This window comes from Salmo salar, chromosome ssa04 (assembly GCF_905237065.1).
Source record: "Salmo salar chromosome ssa04, Ssal_v3.1, whole genome shotgun sequence".
NCBI lineage: Eukaryota > Metazoa > Chordata > Actinopteri > Salmoniformes > Salmonidae > Salmo > Salmo salar.
Genome location: NC_059445.1, coordinates 54751530 through 54775850, shown reverse-complemented (window position 1 = coordinate 54775850; position 24321 = coordinate 54751530). Strand labels below are relative to the sequence as shown.

Below are 24321 nucleotides of genomic sequence, written 5' to 3'. Positions count from 1 at the left end.
TATCTCTCCTCTATCCATGTCCCTGTCATAGACAACAGCTTTCTATGGACAATTACTGAAATATCCTCTAATCGTTATAACCGACAATAACTTTGCAACAAGATTCTAGTTGGACTGTTTGTAGGCTATGATTTCCTATTAATTGTAATAGCTATGTTTACTGGTAGTAGGAGGAGACTTGTGTGTGATGAGACACAGTCTATAGGAGAAGAATCGTCCTCAGAGATACGAGTCCTCCAATCCTGATGAGCAACTCAAGTCCTTGTAGTGTCATGTGAAGATGTGAAGGCTTCACATCAAAGTCTTGTGTGCATGCTTGTGTGTTTACTCCTCTGGGTAGGCACATTGAGGAGGAGGCAGCAGAGCACATCTGTACACATCTGTACTGATTACTCTTATTATTTAATACTAACTCTTTCCTCATCTTTTACTGCATAATCAAAGAAAGAAGAGAGGGGTTCTTAATGAAGAGTAATATGAAGAGTGACAGAGAAACAGCTGCGCCAGCCAAGAGCTAAAACCCCCTTCACGCAAGAACTTATAAGCATTATCACACAAATATTCACTAGACAAGAATGAAACTCATACAGTAAATGAAAAATGTATATGTGTCCTAAAGCATTTCTGCTTCACAAAAGGGTGGCCTGAGAACCTTGATATTAATTTTGAAGTGTGTTTACACACTTCACACACCAGTAAAAATGCAACACAGATTAGCAAATCCACAGGTTATATATATTTATTTGCATTTGAATTTAGCAATATATAGTACAGTACCGTTTCATTTTTTCAATAAGCACTTTATGGTTTGGCATTTCTAATATCATGACCGATGAAACACATTATTTTCAAACATGAGCATGTCATGGAAATTCTATTTATAGCACCTTTTGCATTTGCAATTGCTCAAACAGCTATGACCATTACGCTGTTTCAAACACACTACGTGTATGTGGGTTTACCTCACTCAGAGGAGTTCTTAATGGGGTATTTCTCTTCATGAATAGAACTCAGTTGAAAATACTAGATATGCACAGTACAGAACAGATCAGGACAATAGTCCCTCCCTGTGCACCACAGGCCTACAGTGTAGATCTAGTGGATCTACTTCTACTTTACATCAGGGGAAAAGCGCACTACTCCGCCGCTCCTCCGTGGTCCGGGTCTTTCCTCCAGTGTTTCTGGTTCTCCTCCAACGGCACCCTGGGAATGATGATCACCGGGTCGGAGAACCTCGCCATTAGGCTCTCTAGGAGGTGAGGCAGCACATAGTTGAAATACAAATAAAAAGGCACAAACAAAGATACACAGGATGAGGCATTTCTCAAAGGCCAATCAAAAAGCATTCTGCTGAGTTGAGCACCCTGTGACTACTCATATCAGTGGACAACATCAGATTGATACTGTGTGGGCATGAAGCTCATTCTCAGGCAAAGCTACTCTCGGTTTCTTGTCACTAAATCTAATGTTGCTCAAAAAGACTGTGTTGGTGGACTTAAACAATTCATATTTTTTCCCCTAATCTTCATTCTGGAACAGACTGTTGGCATTTACAAAGAAAACACATACCTTCTTCAAATCCGAACAAAAGTTGGCATTGTTCTTCAATCAGAGTGAGGATTTGATCAATTTCTGTTGAGGGATTTTGTGTTACTAAATAGCCACTGCTCTCCGAGTTTGAATCCAATCTGTCACCTGATACCTTTTCAGACTAAAAGCTAGAGCGTACTAATGGGAATAATGAGAGTCTAATGAGAGGCTCAGGGTGTTCAAGGATACACAGCCACAGGACATTCAGAAATAATCTAACCTAAAATGAGCTAGAAACTTGAAGAGATTAAAACATGCACTTACAATCTTCTCTAGTAGCAGAAATTGTCTCTCTTTACAGCTAGAGTTTCAGTGCACCCACCCTATTCAAACCCATCCCAATACACATTCAATATACATTTAAGAAAATAAATCGTTATGTTATATTTAGTATCACATTTGGTACTACGGTATAACATTTGGATTGCCGATCTAACTCAAACAACATAACATCATTACATCAAATGATCAACAATGATACAACAAAAAAGTTAAGATGTATAACTATGTGTTAATATAAACATCTGTAAGGTGTCTTATCCAACATGTTTATTAATCATTTCTATATAATCAGACTGGTAACATGCGGGTAATTACAATATCAGTTTGATATAATACCAAATAATGTTATATCAAATAATACAGTGATTGCATGGTATGGCTAATCCAGTTGCTTTAAAGGATTGGCATCTCTAGTCATCTGTGTGAATCCCTTGACAGTCACGGTTTACTACACAGCCATGCAATTTGTTTAGCCTTGACCTATTTTTTATCTAACCACGAGCAATGAATGCATCTAGCATCTTCCAGTAGCTCATAGAGGGCTCCAAAGTTGGACTGGACTATAGACATTTTAATAGAACAATACAGGCCCAAGGCCTCCTTAAGAACCTTAAGGCGCCATACCTACAGTATAGGATGTGACAGCCAACTTGCGAGCACTCACTCACACAGCCAGCCAGCCAGCCCAACCGACCGACCGACCACTCACTCACTCACTCACTCACTCACTCACTCACTCACTCACTCACTCACTCACTCACTCACTCACTCACTCACTCACTCACTCACTCACTCACTCCCCTACTCTTGTTTCCATATGGAAGAGGAATCTCACCTGGTGGGAACTGTTACCTAGTACAGAGAGATTCATGGTGGGTCACTTTCAAAACAAAACCGTGCCACTATCAAATATCGAAGAAATCATGACTGAATTACATTTTATGAGCACATATGCATGATAATGAGAGATTTATGGCTGTGTGTGTTTTTAGGTTACCTTGGAATGGGTAGTGCACAGCCCCACAGGTGTTGCTTAAGCGTCTGCACCCAGCCTGTATCACGGATTGGCTGACAGAGCTGTATGTAGTGGTACTGTTTTAGCACAACCCTTCAAATGAATCAGAATGTCACTCATTAGATTTTCTAGATGTAGGATTTCACATCCTCAAAAAGCTACTCATGATACCAGATAAAGCTGAAAAATATAGTAATTACATGATTAAAATGGTTTCAGAAAATATATCCAAATGTCTCACACATTCTCACAGCCAAAAAAAGGACCTTTCATAAATCATTACATTGTGTAAATTTGTACAGTTTGTTGGCCCAGTGTATTTACATGACATCTAATTCTGTAATAATGTTCTACCCATCCTTAAATTGTACATTGCTGTATAATTTAGGCTTTGAATATATTGGGACACATGATGCAAAATAACATACTGTAGCAGCAATATTCAAGCTCTTGAAAGGATGTCAGAACTCATGCCAGAATGTCTTTGATGAGCTTTGATAAGCGCTAAAGAAAATCTGAAGAGGATTGTTTTTTTCTTCCATGTGGATTCACTCTCTAAAAATCATCTCATCTCACAAAGACACAAAAACATTTAAACAAATACCTGCAACCACTGTTCTTTCCCCCTCCTCCATACGTTTCAACACAAAGAACCAAGAACCACACTGCTTTTTCTGCTTTTGCATTTATTCATATTTCAGTAAATAGGAGCAAGCAGAGAGAAACACAAGCACGTCACAGTAAAATATATTGGCCCAACAAATAACTTCTTTGTACCATTATTACTTACAATTTTTAGCGTTTGATTCTAATGCTTGGATTCAAAATCGATAGCACCGGGTGGGTTGTGTGTCAGCACTTTACATGTATGACCCCCCAACCCCTCCTTCATGTGTTACGAGAGAAAGCATCCCCCTCCCCCATCCAAAGGCTGCAAAATGCTAATAAGATGGCCCTCGCCTTCTGCTCCGTGGGTTCATGCTCAGTCTGTGGAATACGGTGTGGTGATTCATTGTGACATACTAACCAAGACACCACCATGGCAAATGGAGAGACAACACACTCCATTACTCAACACTGAGGGGAGCGAGGGAGTCAGGGGACACTGACTAGCACAACAGATGACAACAACACAAGAAAGAGACTGGGGAGTGTGAGGAGGTGGGGGTTGACCCATGACATGACAAGTCCTGCACAATGCACTGCTCTATTGAGGCCTATCCTATCCCAGGAGTCTGAGACGCTGTTCTGGTCTTTACTACTGTCTGCTAAGACACAAGCAGACGTCTAGTAGCATACTATTACTTACAGCAAATAGAGCTCCACTGGCACTATACAGCCAATACAAAGGGGACAAGTCTAACTTGATTAATTTTGACATAATTAGGTTTTCATTTGTAATACAGATCATTTTCCTTGCTCACTCATTTTATCCCTTTCAAGAAACTGCAAACATATGCAGAAGTATAACACAAATGTAAACCAAATATAGAATTGAGTTTCGCTGCTTGTCCTAATTCAATGAAATCACAGGGGAGAAATATCAAGTTGCTCTACATTGTTAGCCTATGCCTACAATATTTAGATTGCCATGGAAGGCAGCAGAGAGAGATTGATTCGAAGTTGAATGCGTTGAATATAATCTTGTCATCTACACGTAATCTTGTCAACCTAATCAAATCCACACACTTAAACACACACCTGGTTCAGGGAAGAGGCCAGTTCATTGAGGCCTGTGTTAGACAGACACATACAGATAATAATTTGAGAAAAAGAAGCATTCCAAACGGCCAGCATTCAACTTACCATCACATCACAGACTCATTATTATTCAATAAAGAGAAGTATTAGCAGAGGTGGTAATCAATGTTTCATACCCAAACAAATAGATGAATAAATAAAACATAATAAATGACATATGATTATAAAACCATGAATCCGCTCCTACTAGTGTGGACTAATATCACATCCAGCCAGACACCACTTTAGACCTCTGGGATGTGACAGCGTTGCTGGGGTCCCATCTGCTAGTCCCATGGGGGCCTAATCACGTTGGTTACAGTCAACCATGGCTCTGTGTGTGTGTGTGTGTCTGAGAGGAGGGGAGGGGCTGTAGGCGGGGGTGTGTGAGGTTATAGGTTAGGCTGCTCTATGCAGGATTAAAAAGCGATCCTGCCACTCCACTGAGCTATATCTACACAGAGTCTGCATGGTCTGGGTGAAAGCATAGCTAACGACCACAGAGCCACAAAATCAATTTCCTATGGTGACTCAGTGACATGTAATGTAGTTATTCAAATGGCTAATGTAATTATAATTTCATGATAGTAACATTTAATTTATCTGCTGTGCAAATAACTGGTCTAGTAATGCATCATCATGTTACTGAATCCCAGATGGCTCCTGGTTTGGCAACAAGGTTGATGAAACAAGATATCCTTGTCTGCCCTTTAAAATAACTTGAACTAATTTTCCTGTGAATAGAGAGAACACTTTGAATGAGACAGTATGAGGTTTTAAATGTTTACCTGACAATTATTTTCTCAAAACCATTCCCACATCATCCACAATCAACAGTTATTAGGTTTACAAAATAAGATTTCATTCAAGAATGATGGCAAAGTTTAACAAAGCATCTTAGTAATGGCAATCTGATTACAGACAGACTTGGAGGCCCGTGTACACAGGAAGACAGCATTCAGGACCTACAGAGCAGGCATACACTCAGCCATGGATCAATACACTCTAGAAAAACCAAGCTGCACATTTATCAAAGATTTTCAGACCATAATTCTAGATGAGTATCTATCTTTGGATAAATTTAGCAAGTTACAGCTATAAAGATCAAGTCCATTCAGTGAGCCAATTTACATGGTATTCTCTTTCCCAAAAATCCTTGATAAACTCAACAAAGCAATCTTTTCAGTTGGAAGATGGAAGCCAACCACACAGGATTGCTAATCGGTGAGCTCATGCAACAATAGCACGCGCCGTTCATTGGTAGCCATGGCAACCTTGAGATGGAGACGGAGAAAGGTGGGTGGTCGGTGGCATCAGGAAGCAGAGGAAGCGGATGCACACATCCCCTCATTAGTACGGTGATCTAATGTAATGTGAGGCAGGGAAGAAACGACATGTCATGTCCCAACTCACATTTACTGTAACTACTACTAACTTAGCCAATTGGCAGAGAGAAGAGAGTGAAAGAGAGAGAGAGAGAGAGAGAGAGAGAGCAGAGAGAGAGAGAGAGAAAAGAGAGACAAAACTTAAAAGGGGATGAGAACCTCTATTTTGCAGCCTTTGTGTTCTTTCCCTCAAAGAAGAATAAAAGGTAGAAGTAGTGCTAAATGATTTTTACTCTTTTGCCTCAGCCAGTTTGTTGTTCATCTCTTTACTTTTCTCCTTGTCCATCTCCGCAGGCCTGGACTCAGTGGGCTGGTTCTCCAAGGTCTTCTGCTTGGTGCCCCGCAGTGCTGTGCTGCCTTGCAGCTTCTGCTCTTTAGCCTTCTTCACAGGTTTGCCCCCCTGGCTCGCTAACCTGGTGCCCGCCTTTTTGGGTTTGGATCGGGGAGCACTGTTAGACCTCTCAACCTAGGCACAGGTGATGGGGAAGATTGGGATTCTTTATATATTCTATCACCCAAGAAATTAGCAACAGGAGTAAATTACTGTGAAAAAAGCTGCAGCTGTCCTCGGTTTGATATTGTGTTTGTTTCATTATTACAATTAGATGTGTTTTGCCATTACGACATACACAGTAAACAGAACAGCAAGAGAAATATTCTGTCATTCACAAGGACAGTGGGTTTGAAAATGTACTCTAGGAGGCTGTGGTTCTGAATAGGAGATTATCTCCCTAGTCAAAAAATCCTATAGGATTAGTGATTTTTCCAATATAATCCCAGAGGATTCTCACAAACCTATGGGATTATGTGGCACCTCTATTAGAATCCTATTGGACTACTTTTTTCCTATTGGAAATGAAAAGTAATCATATTGGATCCAATAGGATTCTCACAGTCCTATAGGATTTGTGTCACCTGTATCAGAATCCTATTGGAATTATATTGGACTATTTTTTTCCTATTGGACCCTATATGATTCTCACAATCCTATCAGAATCCTATTGGAATTCTATTGGACTAGTTTTTTCTTATTGGAAATCAAAAGTAATCTGATTGGATCCTATAGGTTTTTGATAAGCCTTTTTTTGTCACCCCAATCCGAATCAAATTATAACTTTTTTGATCATTACATTTATTGGTGTCAGAAGTAAAAATGTATATAAAAATTTGCCAGCTAGCTAGCTGACTACGGTGGCTAGTTAACATACGTGAGAACGGGGGTTGAAAATGCTTCGAGGGAATCCGAAAGTGAAGGTGGAGGTAGGGGACGTTTATAGCCAAGGAGGTGCGTGTGCATGGACGTCGGAGGATCTGGCTGAGGAGATCGCCAGGGCATCGGAGCACAGAGGCCGCTTGATGGAGACCGCTAGAATGATGGCGGCTGAAGCAGGTATGAGTTCTTCGTCGACTGTGCTTCGCGCGGATTCTAATGGGCGGACCAAAGGGTGACGTCAACACTGCGGGACGAGGAATCTGAGGCTCAGGATGTAAACAAACATGGCGGCGTCCAGTTCCCGATTGCGTCCGTATCTGCTAAGACCCCGAAGTACTCCGGTAAGGCGGATTGGGAAGCTTTTCATGCTCAGTTTGAAATGTTAGCTAATTTTGGGGGGTGGTCGAATGAAGATGCAGGGAGACAGACCCACTGTCCGAGCTAATGGGCAGAGCAGCCCAGAGCCGGAAAAGCCTGCATGGGTGGCTGAAATGACTGAACTAATTCGTGCGGTGTCGCTACAGGCAGCACGAAACACACGCCCTGGTCCCAGGGTCTGCTGGGGGTGTGGCCAGCCAGGCCATCTGCGCGAGGAATGCCCCATGTCTCCCAGAGCTCAGGGAAATGGCTTGGGGTCCGCATAGACGCGGTAGTGCGGACCCCTGGCTCTCTTTCCCAACCTCCACCATCTTCAGGAGGCGCCCACTGGCGCGGATGGGGGAGCAAGGCTCCATGTCCCCCAGAAGCAGACGAGGGTGCTCCCCTGAACCACCTGCTGCACGAGGACAAGGCCTTCACTTGGATAGTGGAGTGCGAGGAGGCCTTCAGCACCCTCACAAGTGCACTGATCAAGGCCCCTGTGCTCGCCCCCCCTGACCTCACATTGCCCTTTATCCTGTACACGGACGCAAGCAATATGGGCATGGGTGGGGTGCTGGCCCAGGTGGGGCCAGAGGGGGAGAGAGTGGTGACATACTTCAGCAAAACATTCAACAAACATGAGTTCAAGTACTACCTGGGTGGCCTGCCCTTTACTGTGAGGACTGACCACTTTGCTCTCCAGTGGCTCATGTCTTTCAGAGGGGCAGGTGGGCAGGTGGCACGCTGGTTGGAGGAGCTTCAGCCGTACGACTTCACAGTGGTGCACAGGGCAGGGGCACGCCACTCCAACGCCGATGCAATGTCCCGTCAGCCCTGTACTGCAGACGGCTGCCGCCACTGTGAGCGGAGAGAGGGCTGAGAGAGAGCTGTGGCTGAGAGAGAGCTGTGTCTCACTCGCGACCAAAGGGTTGTGGTCAAAGTTTGAGAGACTGTGGCTGGTTGATGGCGTGCTACAGCGGGCATGGAAGGAGTCAGCTACGGGAGAGGAGAGGTGGCAGGTGGTGGTCCCAAAAGCACTGCGGGAGGCTGTGCTCCAAAGCACTCATGGGGTGGTGGAGACTGGACACTTTGGGGTCACAAAAACACTCTGCGGCCTCCGTCAAGGCTTTTATTGTGGGCAGCACAAGAGTGATGTGGAGGACTTTTGCCGCCGCTGTGACAACTGCACAGCGAGAAAGGGCCCTCCAGGCCGCTCTCATGCTCAGCTCCAACAGTTCCCAGTGGGGGCTCCCATGGAGAGGGTGGGAGTTGATGTAGTTGGGCCGTTCCCCACCACAGACAGTGGAAACCGCTGGGTGCTCACAGCCATGGACTATTTCACAAAATGGCCCGAGGCCTATGCTCTGCCTTACCAGGAGGCAGAGGCCATTGTCGACTCCCTGACAGAGGGGATGTTCAGCAGGTTTGGAGCTGCGGAGTCCATCCACAACGACCAAGGCAGAAACTTTGAGTCCCGTGTGTTCGCCACCATGTGTGAGAGGCTGGGTATGCACAAGACCCGCACTACTCCTCTCCATCCTCAAAGTGATGGCCTTGTGGAGCGCTTCAACAAAACGCTTGGACAGCAGCTGGCCATCGTCTCTGCCAAACACCAGTGTGACTGGGACAAGCACCTGCCTATGGTCCTCATGGCATGCCGCTCCGCTATCCAAGCCTCCATTTCCTGCACGCCTGCCCTCCTCATGTTGGGGAGAGAGATCTGCACCCCTGCAGAGATGGCGTTTGGTCTGCCCCTGGATAGCCCTCTTGTTCCCCCAGGGCCGGAGTATGCCCGGAGACTCCAGGACCGCCTGGAGACAGCCCACACCTTCGCCAGAGAGCAGCTGGTGAATGCAGGTGTGAGGCAGCAGAGGAACTATGATCTGCACACCCGGGGAAGGCACTTTGTGGCTGGGGAGCTATTCTGGGTCTATAGCCCCCTGAGAAAGAAAGGCAGATGCCCCAAGTTGGACAGGTACTGGGTGGAGCCCTGCAGAGGGTAGGGGAGGTTGTTTACCAGGTGCAGCTTTTTTTTGTTATGGGACAAGCTAGCCCCACACAGAGGGGCCTCTTCTCCCCAAACCCCAGGGACCCCCACAATTCTCCTCTCTGGCAATGACATTCACCAGCCTACCCCCTGGCGCCGCAGACAAGGCTCCAGACAGCCCACTCCCCCAGTCTCCCTCCCTGTGTCACCGCGTGGTTCCCCGGAGCCACGGACTGTATACCCCGTTCCCTCATCCTTGTCCCCCATGTCCCTGACTTCATCCCCTGGGCCCCAGAGGGGCAGCCCCCTGCCACGGACTGAACCCCCTGTTTCACATCTGGACACTCTGCAACCATCACGGCCACGCAGGCAAAGGAGACCTCCGGGTCGCTTCAGAGACTTTGTTTATTCTGTCGGGGACGAGGGACTTTGTGGTGGGGGGGGCTGTGTAGCGACCCGCACAGACAGCTGTGTGTTATGTGTTATGCTGTTAGTTGGTTGTGTTGTACTTACCAGTACCAGTGTTCACGGGGTCTGACATGCCAATCAACCTGCTATGAGCCAATCACGGGAATGCCTGGAATGTTCTGGTTGGTGGAGTGGCGTGGAGGGGGGTTGGCAGGGGGATGGAGCATTGCATGTTTAAGACCATGTTTTAGCCATTGTTCTCTCTCTTACGTCTGGTCTTCACAAGAGAAGGTCATGGTTGTTTTATACGGGTATCTTTCATTTATTTGGCGTGGGCTACGGCCAAACAGTAGCCTGTGCGGAGCTGGGAATAAACCGTGAATTCGTAAATTCATTCCTTTGTCTGGACAATTGTTCCTTTATGATCCAGCGAGGTCATTACATATACTATTGAAAATTGATTTTGAAAGTTCCATTTATATTCCTAAAACATACATTGAAAATTATGTTGTTGCTGCTTCCCATTGACAATCACTTTTGATAAATAGCCCAATGTCAAAACACTGTTTTTAAGTGTGCAAATCAATAATTAATGAACAGTTTGTGATATATTGAAAACCTAAACATAAAATGCACTACCTACACATACATGTACCATAATAGTGATCATATTACTTAGAAACTAACTAAAAACTAACACATACTGTCCACGTACAGGAAATTAGTGCAATATAAAATAATTAAGGATGTAAAAATAAATCAACATTTCAATTTCTCACTAGCTTAACAATTTACAGAGTAAAAAAATGCTCTTCTGCACAATTTAACCGGCCTGCTGTGGAAAGAGCTCCCATAGTGACTGTGCAGTTCATTCGCCCTGCCTACTTATTATAACCTGTCAAGCCATAATATTGATATTATTCTATTCATTGTTATTTCAGATCACATTGTATGGACACTACAATTACATAAATACAGCTTTATTGGAAAATCTGGGTGGCAGTAACCGAAAGGTTGCTGGCTTGAATCCTTGAGACGACTAGGTGAGGAGAATTGTTTTTTGTCGGTGTGCCTTTGAGCAAGGCACTTAACCCTAATTGATCCTGTAAGTCACTCTGGATAAGAACGTCTGCTAAAATGTAAATCTCACAGCTAAATATGGAACAGAAACCTGAACATTTATGTTTACCTGCAATCAAGATTAAAGACCAGTAAACTGAGGAACATCATCTCTCCCGTGTCTCTGGAGCACAATCTCCATATCTTTGCCTATTCACACCACTGAAAAAATCCTGAGGTTCTCAACCTCTTCATCACACCATCACAATATGGGAGACAATCATATAGGATAGGTTCCAAAGTCTGATTGCAATTTCTATTGGAATTTGTTTTTGGGAATCCTATCAGATTTTTTTTTACTAGGGCTGCATTATGGCTGTACCATTGGTGTAGTCAATAGGACATGGGCTGCATGGTTTAAAGGAGCTTAAACATTCTCACCTTGGTCTCTTGTAGCCTTTTGTAGGGCTCATTGTACAGGCTGCGTATCCTCCTCCTGTCCACAGCCTTGTTGTCGTTGGGCTGCTGCTTGGCCTGCTCTCCCCTGTAGGTGGCGCTATAGCTGGTCTCCAGGCTGGTCTTCTCATCAGGGGGAAGGAACTGGGACTTAGCTCGGATCAGCTTCACTGGCTTCACATCCCCGTGGGCCTTGAACTCAGTCCTACGAGAATAATCAGTATCAAATACAGTCACGGAAGAAACTGGGATACAGTAGTGTGATGAAAAAAGCTCTCTTCACATTTCACCTACAATCTATTTAGGGACAGTAAAGACTAGATCTGTATTGTCCCAAAGGGCAATTTGTGTTGCAGCATGTAGGCATTTAAATACTCATAAACAATGAAGCAGTCACATACCAATAAGTACATTGACATAGAGCAGGCAGTGGTACTCAAAGTAGCCTTCTGTTTGGATATAGAAATATATTTAGTGGAATGACTGGATGTCTCCCATAGTATGGGTGAATAGGTGGGTGTATGGGAGCAGTGACTGCACCAGGCAGCTAGCGGCTCAGGTATTTAGTATAGTCCAGACACAGCAGTTCTTCAGAAGGTCAGCTCAATGGCGTTCACACAGAACAGCTTGACCTCCAGTCTCATAGAGAGGGTTCTGTACAGGACGAGCCAACCTCCAGATAATCATCAAATTGAGATCTGTTCACTATCAACTCTTTAGCAGGTCTATGAACGAACATGTTGCTAATCATTTGAGTTTTAGATTGAACTGCCTTTCATAGATCAAGTTGATTTCAAGAGTTGTAATGGATTTTGAACTCATAAAAGCGGACCTAATGTTCCAGAAATGACTACAAGATGGCCTTCTCACTGATGAGCAGCTTGAGGCTGGGACATGGCATATTAACTCTAGTATTGGGAGGTCAGGTGGAAACATATTAATTAATTAATTATCCATAACTTCGATATTCCTTTCCCACTGCTCCTTCGTACTATCTAACCAAATTCCATTGTTCATGCAACTAAGGTGGCTGTCAGACTGGGTGTGCAACTGGTCAACTGGAGTCAGGTGCAGGAGAGCAGAGATGAGTGAACAGGCACACTTTAATTGGCAGAAGCAAATCAGTCGGACGCAACAGCGTCACAACACTCCAGCCATAGGCAAAAGCGAATAGCGCACTAGTCACACAAATAATGTACAACAATACAATACCACGGGCTCAAAACAATAACCAGAAAAAAACAGCAATAAACGTAACGAACAATACCACACACAGACATGGGGGGAACAGAGGATAATATACATGTAGAGTGATGAGGGGATGTAAACCAGGTGTGCGGGAAAACAATACAAAACAAATGGAAAATGAAAGGTGGAGCGGCAATGGCTAGAAGACCGGTGACACCGAGCGACGCCCGAACAAGGAGAGGGGCCGACTTCGGTGGGAGTCGTGACAGTGGCAAACACCAAATGAAAACAGAGGACTCCCTCCCTGGTCCCTGGACAAGAAAAAACGACCTGTCAAGGCTCCCCAGTGACCCCACTCTGTGCAGCAGCAGACCCCAACCCCCAACCCCTCCCCCCACAACAGCACAATGCACACGCCTTCCCTTATAGCCACAGTGAAAAACACAGCATAGACCAACATAGAGAACAATATCACAGTGAAAAACTCAATGTTCCCGCTGTGCGCTACAGCAGTGAAGGGAAGGAGGGAGGGAGTGTATATTGATTAGGTAACACTATTACTAGCTAACACTATTACTAGCCTGAATGTAGGAGGCAGCCCAGACAGGCCAGGCAGCCCAAGCAGGCTCAAGTACTACAGGCCCATTATAACAATTAGGCTGCTGCTGAAGATCACATAAATAGACATGATGTCAATCACACTACAGCTCAACCCATGGAAACCAAGGCAGCTACTGTAGCATGGCCATGGATTGATGACGAGAAGGCTTAAGTAACTGCCATCCATTAAGTAATACACTGTCCGATGTGTGGTACAAATGTGGCCTTCATTTGAATAAAATAGAAGAATTGGCAACACTTTATTTGGATAGTCCCAAGTAGATGGTTTGTAGATGTTCAGTAGATGTTCAATAACTCCAACAACATTTCAACTAACTATCCACTAACCCTAACCCTTATCCTAACCCTAAACTTAACCCTAATCCTATCCCTTATGCTCACCTTAACCCTTACCCTAACCCATATTCTACATATAACCCTAACCTTAACCTTAGCAAGCAGTTTCTTATCACCATATAATTTGTTGATAGTATGACCATCTGTAGATCATCTACAGATAACTGCCAAAATAATGGAAACACTTGAGTAAATGAGGGATACAAAGTATATTGAAAGCAGGTGGTTCCACACAGATGTGATTCCTGAGTTAATTAAGCAATTAACATCCAATCATGCTTAGGGTCATGTATAAAAATGCTGGACAGGCCATTATTTTGGCTACCATGGCAATGCCCCCATAGGATGCCAAAGCCCCCATCCACAGGGCACGAGTGGTCACTGAATGGTTTGATGAGTATGAAAACGGTGCAAATCATATGCCATGGCCGTCTCAGTCACCAGATCTCAACCCAATTGAACACATATTGGAGATCCTGGAGAGATGCCTGAGACAGTGTTTTCCTCTACCATCAACACAACATCAAATGATGGAATTTCATAACACTTATAGAATCTATCCCAAGGTGCATTGATGCTGATCTGGCTCGTGGTGGCCCAACACCCCATTCAGACACTTTATGTCGGTGTTTCCTTTACTTAGGCAGTTACCTGTATATGGGACTATCCAAATAAAGTGTGACCCAATAGTTTGAGAATGTCATACTGAAGAAAAATCAGACTGTATATGTAGCTGGCTCTTTTCTAACTCCATCCCAGTTTGAAACAGAGCTGGATTTGTATCTCAAATATCCTCTTGTAATAGGTTGCCATGGGATAGCATGTGGCTGGAGAGAAACATAACAGAATGTGTGGTGATGAGGAGAATGCCTCAAAGAGAACATTATCTGCATTCTCTGATTCTCAGACCAATGGAATCTGCTGTTAGCTCCAAAACACAACATCCAAGCTTTTATCTACATCAACTGTATCTCAGCCCTCTATCTCGATCTTTCCTATGCAGTATCTACAGTGTCACGGCCCGTCCTCTGCAGTGCAGGGGCGTTTCCTCCTGCAGGCAGAGGAGGGTCGTTAGTGATTGGAGCAACCTGGGCTCAGGGTATTTAAAACTGCTTCACTAACCACTCTCTCTCTCCCTGCTCCTCCAGGTATGATCCTGTTTTGTTTGTTTCTTTGTAGTTTTATGTAGTTTCCACTCAGTCATATTCACACACACTGATTCATGCATCCCTGCACTTTACATACACCCTACATGATGACATTTCCACACCTCATTCCTTTTTCTTTGTTTAAAGTTAATAGTTTTTGGTTTATAATAAATAACCTTTTTGATTGGCCTATACCTGTTGTTCGTGTCCCCTCATTTTTGCCACAGGCTATGAGCCGGCCTGTGACAACAGAGTAATGCTACCTTTTGTATGACATGTTTTTATGTCAAGTGTGTGATGAAGCTTGCCTTAAACTAATCTAAAAGACAGAGTGAACCGCTATCTCTGTGAGCCTCCAATCTTATTGATGTAGACTAGCGGAACACACCTCAGAAAACATTTTTGATATCCAAATTGTTCATAAATTTAAATGAACCTTTATTGGCATTAAACAATAAGATCTTATTGGGTGGCATTTAGAAAATATCTAATGTATTATGTATTACCCCACTGCAACTATACATCAACACATGGACCCAATCCAATTTGTATACCGCCCCAACAGATCCACAGATGACGCTATCTCTATTGTACTCCACACTGCCCTCTCCCAGCTGGATAAGAGGAACACCTACAGTGCATTCGGGAAGTATTCAGACCACTTGACTTTTTCCACATTTTGATATGTTACAGCCTTATTCTAAAATTGAATAAATATATTTTTCCCTTATCAATCTACACACAATGCCCCATAATGATAAAGAAAAAAACGTTTTGTTTCTGAAATAATTAACAAAAAATACTGAAAATAAAAAAACTGAAATATCACATTTACATAAGTATTGAGACCGTTTACTCTGTACTTTGTTGAATCACTTTTGGCAGCAATTACAGCCTTGAGTCTTCTTTGGTATGACGCTACAAGCTTGGCACAACTGTATTTGGGGAGTTTCTCCCATTCTTCTCTGCAGATCCTCTCAAGCTCTGTCATGTTGGATGGGGAGCGTCGCTGCACAGCTATTTTCAGGTCTCTCCAGAGATGTTCGATTGGGTTCAAGGTCAGGCTCTGGCTGGGCCACTCAAGGACATTCAGAGACTTGTCCCGAAGCCACTCCTGCGTTGTCTTGGCTGTGCGCATAGGGTCATTGTCCTGATTTCTGGTTTCTTGTTTCTCATGGTCTTTAGGTGCCTTTTGGCAAACTCCAAGCAAGCTGTCATGTGCCTTTTCTCAGGAGTGCCTTCCGTCTGGCCACTCTACCATAAAGGCCTGATGAGTGCTGCAGAGATGGTTGTCCTTCTGGAAGGTTCTCCCATCTCCACAGAGGAACTCTGGAGCCATGTCAGAGTGACCATCGGGTTCTTGGTCACCTCCCTGACCAAGGCCCTTTCCCCCGATTTTGCCGGGCAGCCAGCTCTAGGAAGTCTTGGTGGGTCCAAGCTTCTTCCATTTAAAAATGATGGAGGCCACTGTGTTCTTGGGGACCTTTAATGCTGCAGAAATGTTTTGGTACCCTTCCCCAGATCTGTGCCTCGACACAATCCTGTCCCTGAGCTCTACGGACAAGTCCTTTGACCTCATGGCTTTTTTTTGCTCTGACATGCACTGTCAACTGTTGGACCTTATATAGACAGGTGTATGCCTTTCCAAATCATGTCCAATCAATTTAATTTAACACTGGTGGACTCCAACCAAGTTGTAGTAACATCTCAAGGATAATCAATGGAAACAGGATGCACCTGAGCTCAATTTTGAGTCTCATGGGCCTCCCGAGTGGCGCAGTGGTCTAAGGCACTGCATCGCAGTGCAAGCTGTGCCACTAGAGATTCTGGGTTCGAGTCCAGACTCGGTCGCAGCCGGCTGCGACCGGGAGGCCCATGGCGCGGTGCACAAGTGGCCCAGCGCCGTCCAGGTTAGTGGAGGGTTTGGCTGGCAGGGATATCCTTGTCTCATCGCGCACTAGCGACTCCTGTGGCAGACCGGGCACAGTGCAAGTTGACATGGTCGCCAGGTGAACGGTGTTTCCTCCGACACATTGGTGCGGCTGGCTTCCAGGTTGGATGGGCATTGTGTCAAGAAGCCTTGGTTGTGTTTAGGAGGACGCATGGCTCTCGATCTTCGCCTCTCCCGAGTCCGTACGAGAGTTGCAGCGATGAGACAAGACTATAACTACTACCAGTTGGATACCACGAAATTGGGGAGAAAAAAGGAGTCAAAAATAAAACATGTATTTGAGTCTCATAGCAAACGGTTAGAATATTTATATAAATAAGGTATTTTAAAAATATATATTTTTTTATACATTTGCAAAATTTCGAAAAACCTGTTTACACTTTGTCCTTATGGGGTATTGTGTCTAGATCAATGAGAAAAAATAAATAATTTAATACATTTTAGATGAAAGTCAAGGGGTCTGAATTCTTTCTGAATGCACTGTATGTAAGAATGCTGTTCATTGACTACAGCTCAGTGTTCAACACCATAGTGCCCTTCAAGCTCATCACTAAGCTCAGGACCCTGGGACTGAACACCTTTCTCTGCAACTGCGATCTTGGACTTTCTGACGGGCCACCCGCAGGTGGTGAGAGTAGGCAACAACACATCCACCACACTGACCCTCAACACGGGGGCCCCTCAAGGATGTGTGCTTAGTCCCCTCCTGTACTCCCTGTTCACCCACGACTGCACACCATCATTATGTTTGCTGATGACATGACAGTGGTAGGCCGGATTACCGACGACGATGAGACAGGCTTTAGGGAGGAGGTCAGTGACCTGGCAGTGTGGTGCCAGGATAAAAACCTATCCCTCAACGTCAGTATGACAAAAGAGCTGATCGTGGATTACAGGAAACAGAGGGCTGAGCACGCCGCCATCCACATTGATGGGGTCGAGAGCTTCAAGTTCCATGGTGTCCACATCACTAAGGAATTAACATGGTCCACACACACCAACACAGTAGTGAAGAAGGCACGACAATACCTCTTCCCCCTCAGGAGTCTGAAAAGATTTGGCATGGGCCCTTAGATCCTCAAAAGGTTCTACAGCTGCACCATTGAGAGCATCTTGACTGGCTGCATCACATATATATATATTATATATATATATATATATACAGTGCCTTGCGAAAGTATTCGGCCCCCTTGAACTTTTCGACCTTTTGCCACATTTCAGGCTTCAAACATAAAGATATAAAACTGTAATTTTTTGTGAAGAATCAACAACAAATGGGACACAATTATGAAGTGGAACGAAATTTATTGAATATTTCAAACTTTTTTAACAAATAAAAAACTGAAAAATTGTCAGTGCAAAATTATTCAGCCCCCTTAAGTTAATACTTTGTAGCGCCACCTTTTGCTGCGATTACAGCTGTAAGTCGCTTGGCGTATGTCTCTATCAGTTTTGCACATCGAGAGACTGAAATTTTTGCCCATTCCTCCTTGCAAAACAGCTGCGTTTGTGAACAGCAGTTTTCAGTTCTTTCCACAGATTCTCGATTGGATTCAGGTCTGGACTTTGACTTGGCCATTCTAACACCTGGATATGTTTATTTGTGAACCTTTCCATTGTAGATTTTGCTTTATGTTTTGGATCATTGTCTTGTTGGAAGACAAATCTCCGTCCCAGTCTCAGGTCTTTTGCAGACTCCATCAGGTTTTCTTCCAGAATGGTCCTGTATTTGGCTCCATCCATCTTCCCATCAATTTTAACCATCCTTCCCTGCCCCTGCTGAAGAAAAGCAGGCCCAAACCATGATGCTGCCACCACCATGTTTGACAGTGGGGATGGTGTGTTCAGGGTGATGAGCTGTGTTGCTTTTACGCCAAACATAACGTTTTGCATTGTTGCCAAAAAGTTCGATTTTGGTTTCATCTGACCAGAGCACCTTCTTCCACATGTTTGGTGTGTCTCCCAGGTGGCTAGTGGCAAACTTTAAACGACACTTTTTATGGATATCTTTAAGAAATGGCTTTCTTCTTGCCACTCTTCCATAAAGGCCAGATTTGTGCAGTATACGACTGATTGTTGTCCTATGGACAGAGTCTCCCACCTCAGCTGTAGATCTCTGCAGTTCATCCAGAGTGATCATGGGCCTCTTGGCTGCATCTCTGATCAGTCTTCTCCTTGTATGAGCTGAAAGTTTAGAGGGACGGCCGGGTCTTCGTAGATTTGCAGTGGTCTGATACTCCTTCCATTTCAATATTATCGCTTGCACAGTGCTCCTTGGGATGTTTAAAGCTTGGGAAATCATTTTGTATCCAAATCCGGCTTTAAACTTCTCCACAACAGTATCTCGGACCTGCCTGGTGTGTTCCTTGTTCTTCATGATGCTCTCTGCGCTTTAAACGAACCTCTGAGACTATCACAGAGCAGGTGCATTTATACGGAGACTTGATTACACACAGGTGGATTCTATTTATCATCATTAGTCATTTAGGTCAACATTGGATCATTCAGAGATCCTCACTGAACTTCTGGAGAGAGTTTGCTGCACTGAAAGTAAAGGGGCTGAATAATTTTGCACGCCCAATCTTTCAGTTTTTTATTTGTTAAAAAAGTTTGAAATATCCAATAAATTTCATCCACTTCATGATTGTGTCCCACTTGTTGTTGATTCTTCACAAAAAATTACAGTTTTATATCTTTATGTTTGAAACCTGAAATGTGGCAAAAGCTCGAAAAGTTCAAGGGGGCCGAATACTTTCGCAAGGCACTGTATATATATATATATGTTGTGGGTCAATGTTGTGGGTCAATTTAAATCAAATCAAATGTTATTTGTCACATGCCAAATACAACAGGTGTAAACTTTACCGTGAAATGCTTACTCAGAAAGGATCCATTAACAGAGTAGCAGCAGCATATGTGAAAAAGTGTGTGTGTGTGTGTGTGTGTGTGTGTGTGTGTGTGTGTGTGTGTGTGTGTGTGTGTGTGTGTGTGTGTGTGTGTGTGTGTGTGGGGCATCAATATGCATGCGTGTGTGTGTGTGTGTGTTGTGTGTGTGAGTGTATATATATTATATATATATATACACTCACACACACAAAGCACACACACACACACACACGCATACATATTGATGCCACACACACACACACACACACACACACACACACACACACACACACACACACACACACACACACACACACACTTTTTCACATATGCTGCTGCTACTCTGTTAATGGATCCTTTCTGATTGCCTACTCACTTTTACCCCTACCTATATGTACATATTACCTCAATTACCTCGTACCCCTGCACATTGACTCGGTACCGGTACTCCTTGTACAGCCTCGTTATTGATATCTATTGTGTTACTATTTTATTTTTGCTAATTTTCTTACTTACTCGTAAGTAAGCATTTCACTGTAAAGTCTACCCCTGTTGTATTTGGCATGTGACAAATAACATTTGATTTGATTTAAATTGACCCACAACATTTGATTTTCTCATGAAGTAAACTGCCCATGATCTCTATGATGTGACATGGTGAGTAGAGTGGTGGTTAAAATAAGTACAAAGTAGATTACACAAAGACAGATTCTACAATGTCCAAGGCCAGGGGCACAGAGTGCTACCCGCAACAGGGCACTAGTGACGGAGGGTAGTGGTAGGACTGGCAGAGAGAGAGAGAGAGTCAAACACAAGTCTATACTGTACATAACTAGCTGGACAACGTCATGCTCATATGACTGGTAACAATCAAGCTAGTGTCTTTCAGGTCAGTGTGTGCTTGGTACCTACTCTCCTTCCAGCTGATCAGTGTACATTTCATTCAAAACAGGTCTTTGACAAAGACAAGTATCAAAATGTTTTATGTATGACAGGATTAGGTACATTTCTTGAAAATTCCTGCACACCTGTTACACACACTTCTAACTCTAACAACTGAACACATCTAATTTCCCTTTACTCCCTCTATTATGTGGTACTACAAATGAAACTTCCCTCCCCAAAAACAAGCTGTTATTTGATGAGGTCAAGCTAACATATGTATTTCTTACTGTGTGGCCATGTAGAAAAGCAGGTGTTGCCAAGCTAACAGACTGGCTAATGGTTCTGCCTGCTTCTTGGAGCTGACCCTGCTGACCCTGCGGGCGAGATGGGATGTCTTGTGAAAAGCTCTGTCACTATGACGATATGACACTGGCACTGACAAGGGGTGTATGTGTGTGGGGGGGCAGGGAACAACACTGCTGAGATACACACACCCACTCTTTTCTAACATGGCACAGCCAGGCAACAGTCCGGCAGAGAGGGAACATTCTGGCACTGCTCTCTTAGAGACTAATAAAGGGCAGAGAACAGGAAAAAAGGGCCATCAAAACGACACTTATAGCTTTATGGCTAGTCTAACTCTAAACAAATGTATTCCCAAGTAAAATCGTGCACTCTCCTTAAACATGCCATGTCAGTTAGGCTACATCCATTCATGAGAGAAAATGGAAGAAATCCAATTGATTGCAGCATTTACATTGGACTGTGTTTCATTCAGTGTTTTATATTAAAAATCATTGTCATCAGTTTGACTGGACAGTCAATCTATTTGACTGTAAATTTACCTTCCTATATCAAATCAAATCAAATTCTATTGGTTGCTAACCCATATTTTGCAGATGTTATCGCAGGTGCAACGAATTGCTTATGTTCCCAGCTCCAACAGTGTAGTAATACCTAACAATACACACAAATCCCCAAAATAAAAAGATAAAAACATCCCCAACATGGCACAAAGTAGGGAGGCAGCTGAACTGAGGGATCTTAACCACTGCTCTGCCTGAAGTGGCAGCAGGTTCCCTAGTCAGAGAATAGAGCTCAGGGATAGAGCTCTGCTACCCGACATGAACCCGACGATACATCAATAACTAGGGTACGGATAGGACTCGGGTATCACTAAATTGATCACTAACATTTTGAAGCAGAGCCATTCGCTTGTGCTCTGCTGCATAGTACTGTCATATCTGACTAAGATCATAACATGGTTTTGGAAGTGTTTCAACCTCGTCAAATATAACAAAATAATGAGGCCTCCCGAGTGGAGCAGTGGTCTAAGGCACTGCATCGCAGTGCTTGAGGCGGCACTACAGACACAGGATCCATCCCGGGCTGTGTCGCAGCCGGCTGCGACCGGGAGACCCATGAGGCGGCGCACAATTGGCCCAGCGTTGTCCGGGTTAGGGGAGGGTTGGCCGGCCGGTATGTCCTTGTCCCATCGCGCTCTAACGACTCCTGTTTTGGGCCGGGTGCATGCATGCTAACACGATCGTCAGTTGTACTATGTTTCCTCTGACACATTGGTGCGGCTGGCTTCCGGGTTAAGTGAGCAGTGTGTCAAGAAGTCGTGCGGCTTGGCAAGGTCGTGTTTCGGAGGATGCATGGCTCTCGACCTTCGCCTCTCCTGACTCCTTACAGGAGATTCAGCGATGGGACAAGACTAACTACCAATTGGATATCACGAAAAAAGGGTAAAAAATTGTAATATTCATAATAATGAAAAAATAATAATGTTCCTTCAGTTTTGTCGGAGTTAAGAGTGACGAAAAGTAGGTAACAACTCTCATGTCTAGTCATTGAGCAGAGCAGCCCGAGCCAAGCAGAGCTGTTGTTATGGATACTCACCGAGTGCATGCAGAGCGAGCTGTCTGTGCGCAGGGAGCGAGTGACAGACAGATAGGAGCAGCTAATGGATTTACTAATAGAGGAAGTTATTTTCTGATTTCGGGTTTCGGGCACGGCCAGGCTTTAAATTTGGCAGAAGCAATCGGGTGGGTAGGGTAGGGCCTGAAATGTCGCAGAAATGCGTAGGGCTTGGGCTTAAAATCCATGCCCTTGCAGGGCTCCACCTCACACAGCTAATACAAGTCATTGAAGTCTACACAATGGTGGTGGAAGCTAGGCTTTGATGGAGACAAAGAGAGGTCCTTGATCACATCTGTCACAGTCCGCACCATCCACAGTCCAACTTGTCATGCACACACGTTATTATGAAATCAAAAGAAAAAGGTGAGAAATCAGGAATGATTGAAACCTGACATAAAACCAAGGCATTCATCATAAATGCTACTTCATGTTTTCCTATTCGATTGATAAAGAAGCTGTGAATGGCGCCGGAGGGAATGGCTGCCGTTTTAAGGGTTCCTAACCAATTGTGCTATTTTGTTCGTTTTTTTCGCATTCTTTGTAACTCTTTTTGTACATAATGTTGCTGCTACCGTCTCTTATGACCGAAAAGAGTTTCTGGACATCCGAACAGCAATTATTCACCTCAAACTGGACAAAGATTTTTATTTAATGAGTCCGACGCGAAGGATATACTGCCTTGTGGAGACAAGGCCCAAATCCTTGTCAACCGCGTGAAGAAAAGACTGAGAAAAAGGGGGAGGAGGGTGGGGTGCCTTGTAGGAATTTGTGTCTAATGTCTAATATTAAAGAAGTCTTGAGGTATTGCTTGCCTGAGGTAGAATACCTCATAATAAGCTGTAGACCACACTATCTACCAAGAGAGTTCCCATCTATATTATTCAAAGCCGTCTATTTAACACCACAAACCGATGCTGGCAATAAGACTGCACTCAACGAGCTGTATAAGACCATAGCAAACAAGAAAATGTGCATCAAGATGCAGCGATCCTAATGGCCGGGGACTTCAATGCAGGCAAACTTAAATCTGTTTTACCTCATTTCTACCAGCATGTCACATGCAACCAGAGGAAAAACACTCTAGACCACCTTTACTCCACACACAGAGACACATACAAAGCTCTCCCTTGCCCTCCATTTGGCAAATCTAACCATAATTCTATCCTTCTGTTTCCTGCTTACAAGCAAAAACTAAGCAGGAAGTACCAGTGACTCGCTTAATATGGAAGTGGTCAGATGACGTGGATGCTACAGGACTATTTTGTTAGCACAGACTGGAATATGTTCCCGGGATTCATCCAAAGGCATTAAGGAGTATCGCCTGGTTGTCAGGTATGCGTAAGTGCCTGCAAGGGAGTCAGGCGCAGGAGAGCAGGTATTTGGTAGCACACAGAGCCTTTTATTCAGGCAAACCAAAAGCACACGGCACAATGAACACGAAATACAAAATGGGTATACATAACCCTGCGCAACCAGACTAACGTGCGCATACATCAACACAGATAAACAATACCACACAAAGACATGGGGGAAACAGAGAGTTAAATACACAACACATAATGAGGGACAATGAGAACCAGGTGTGTGGAAAAACGAGACAAAACAAATGGAAAATGAAAAATGGATCGGCGATGGCTAGAAGGCCGGTGACGTCGACTGCCGAACACCGCCCGAACAAGGAGAGGCATCGACTTCGGCAGAAGTCGTGACACTGGTAAGGCAACTGCTCGGCATCTGACCGTGAGGCGCTACAGAGGGTAGTGCATACGGCCCAGTACATTACTAGGGCCAAGCTTCCTGACATCCAGGACCTATACACAAGGCGGTGTCAGAGGAAGGGCCAAAAAATTGTCAAAGACTCCAGTTACCCAACTCATAGACTGTTCTC

The 24321-nt window shown here is 44.2% G+C and overlaps 1 protein-coding gene across 3 annotated transcripts in view; it reads right to left on the bottom strand.

The window, feature by feature from the left end:
* Positions 1 to 713: 713 nt before the first annotated feature.
* Positions 714 to 24321, bottom strand: part of LOC106603536 (microtubule-associated protein 6) — a 36027-nt gene continuing 12419 nt past the window's right edge. For 2 of the 3 annotated variants that reach the window (XM_014197362.2, XM_014197361.2), the window contains exons 3-6: positions 11481 to 11700; positions 6246 to 6478; positions 2870 to 2980; positions 714 to 1249 (exon numbers count right to left, since the gene is read on the bottom strand). In XM_014197362.2, the coding sequence (XP_014052837.1) occupies positions 1111 to 1249; positions 2870 to 2980; positions 6246 to 6478; positions 11481 to 11700 (703 nt within the window). In that variant the 3' untranslated portion in view covers positions 714 to 1110. Of the gene's footprint in view, positions 1250 to 2869; positions 2981 to 3556; positions 5991 to 6245; positions 6479 to 11480; positions 11701 to 24321 lie in introns of those variants that run through there. The other variant, XM_014197364.2, reaches the window with a different exon arrangement.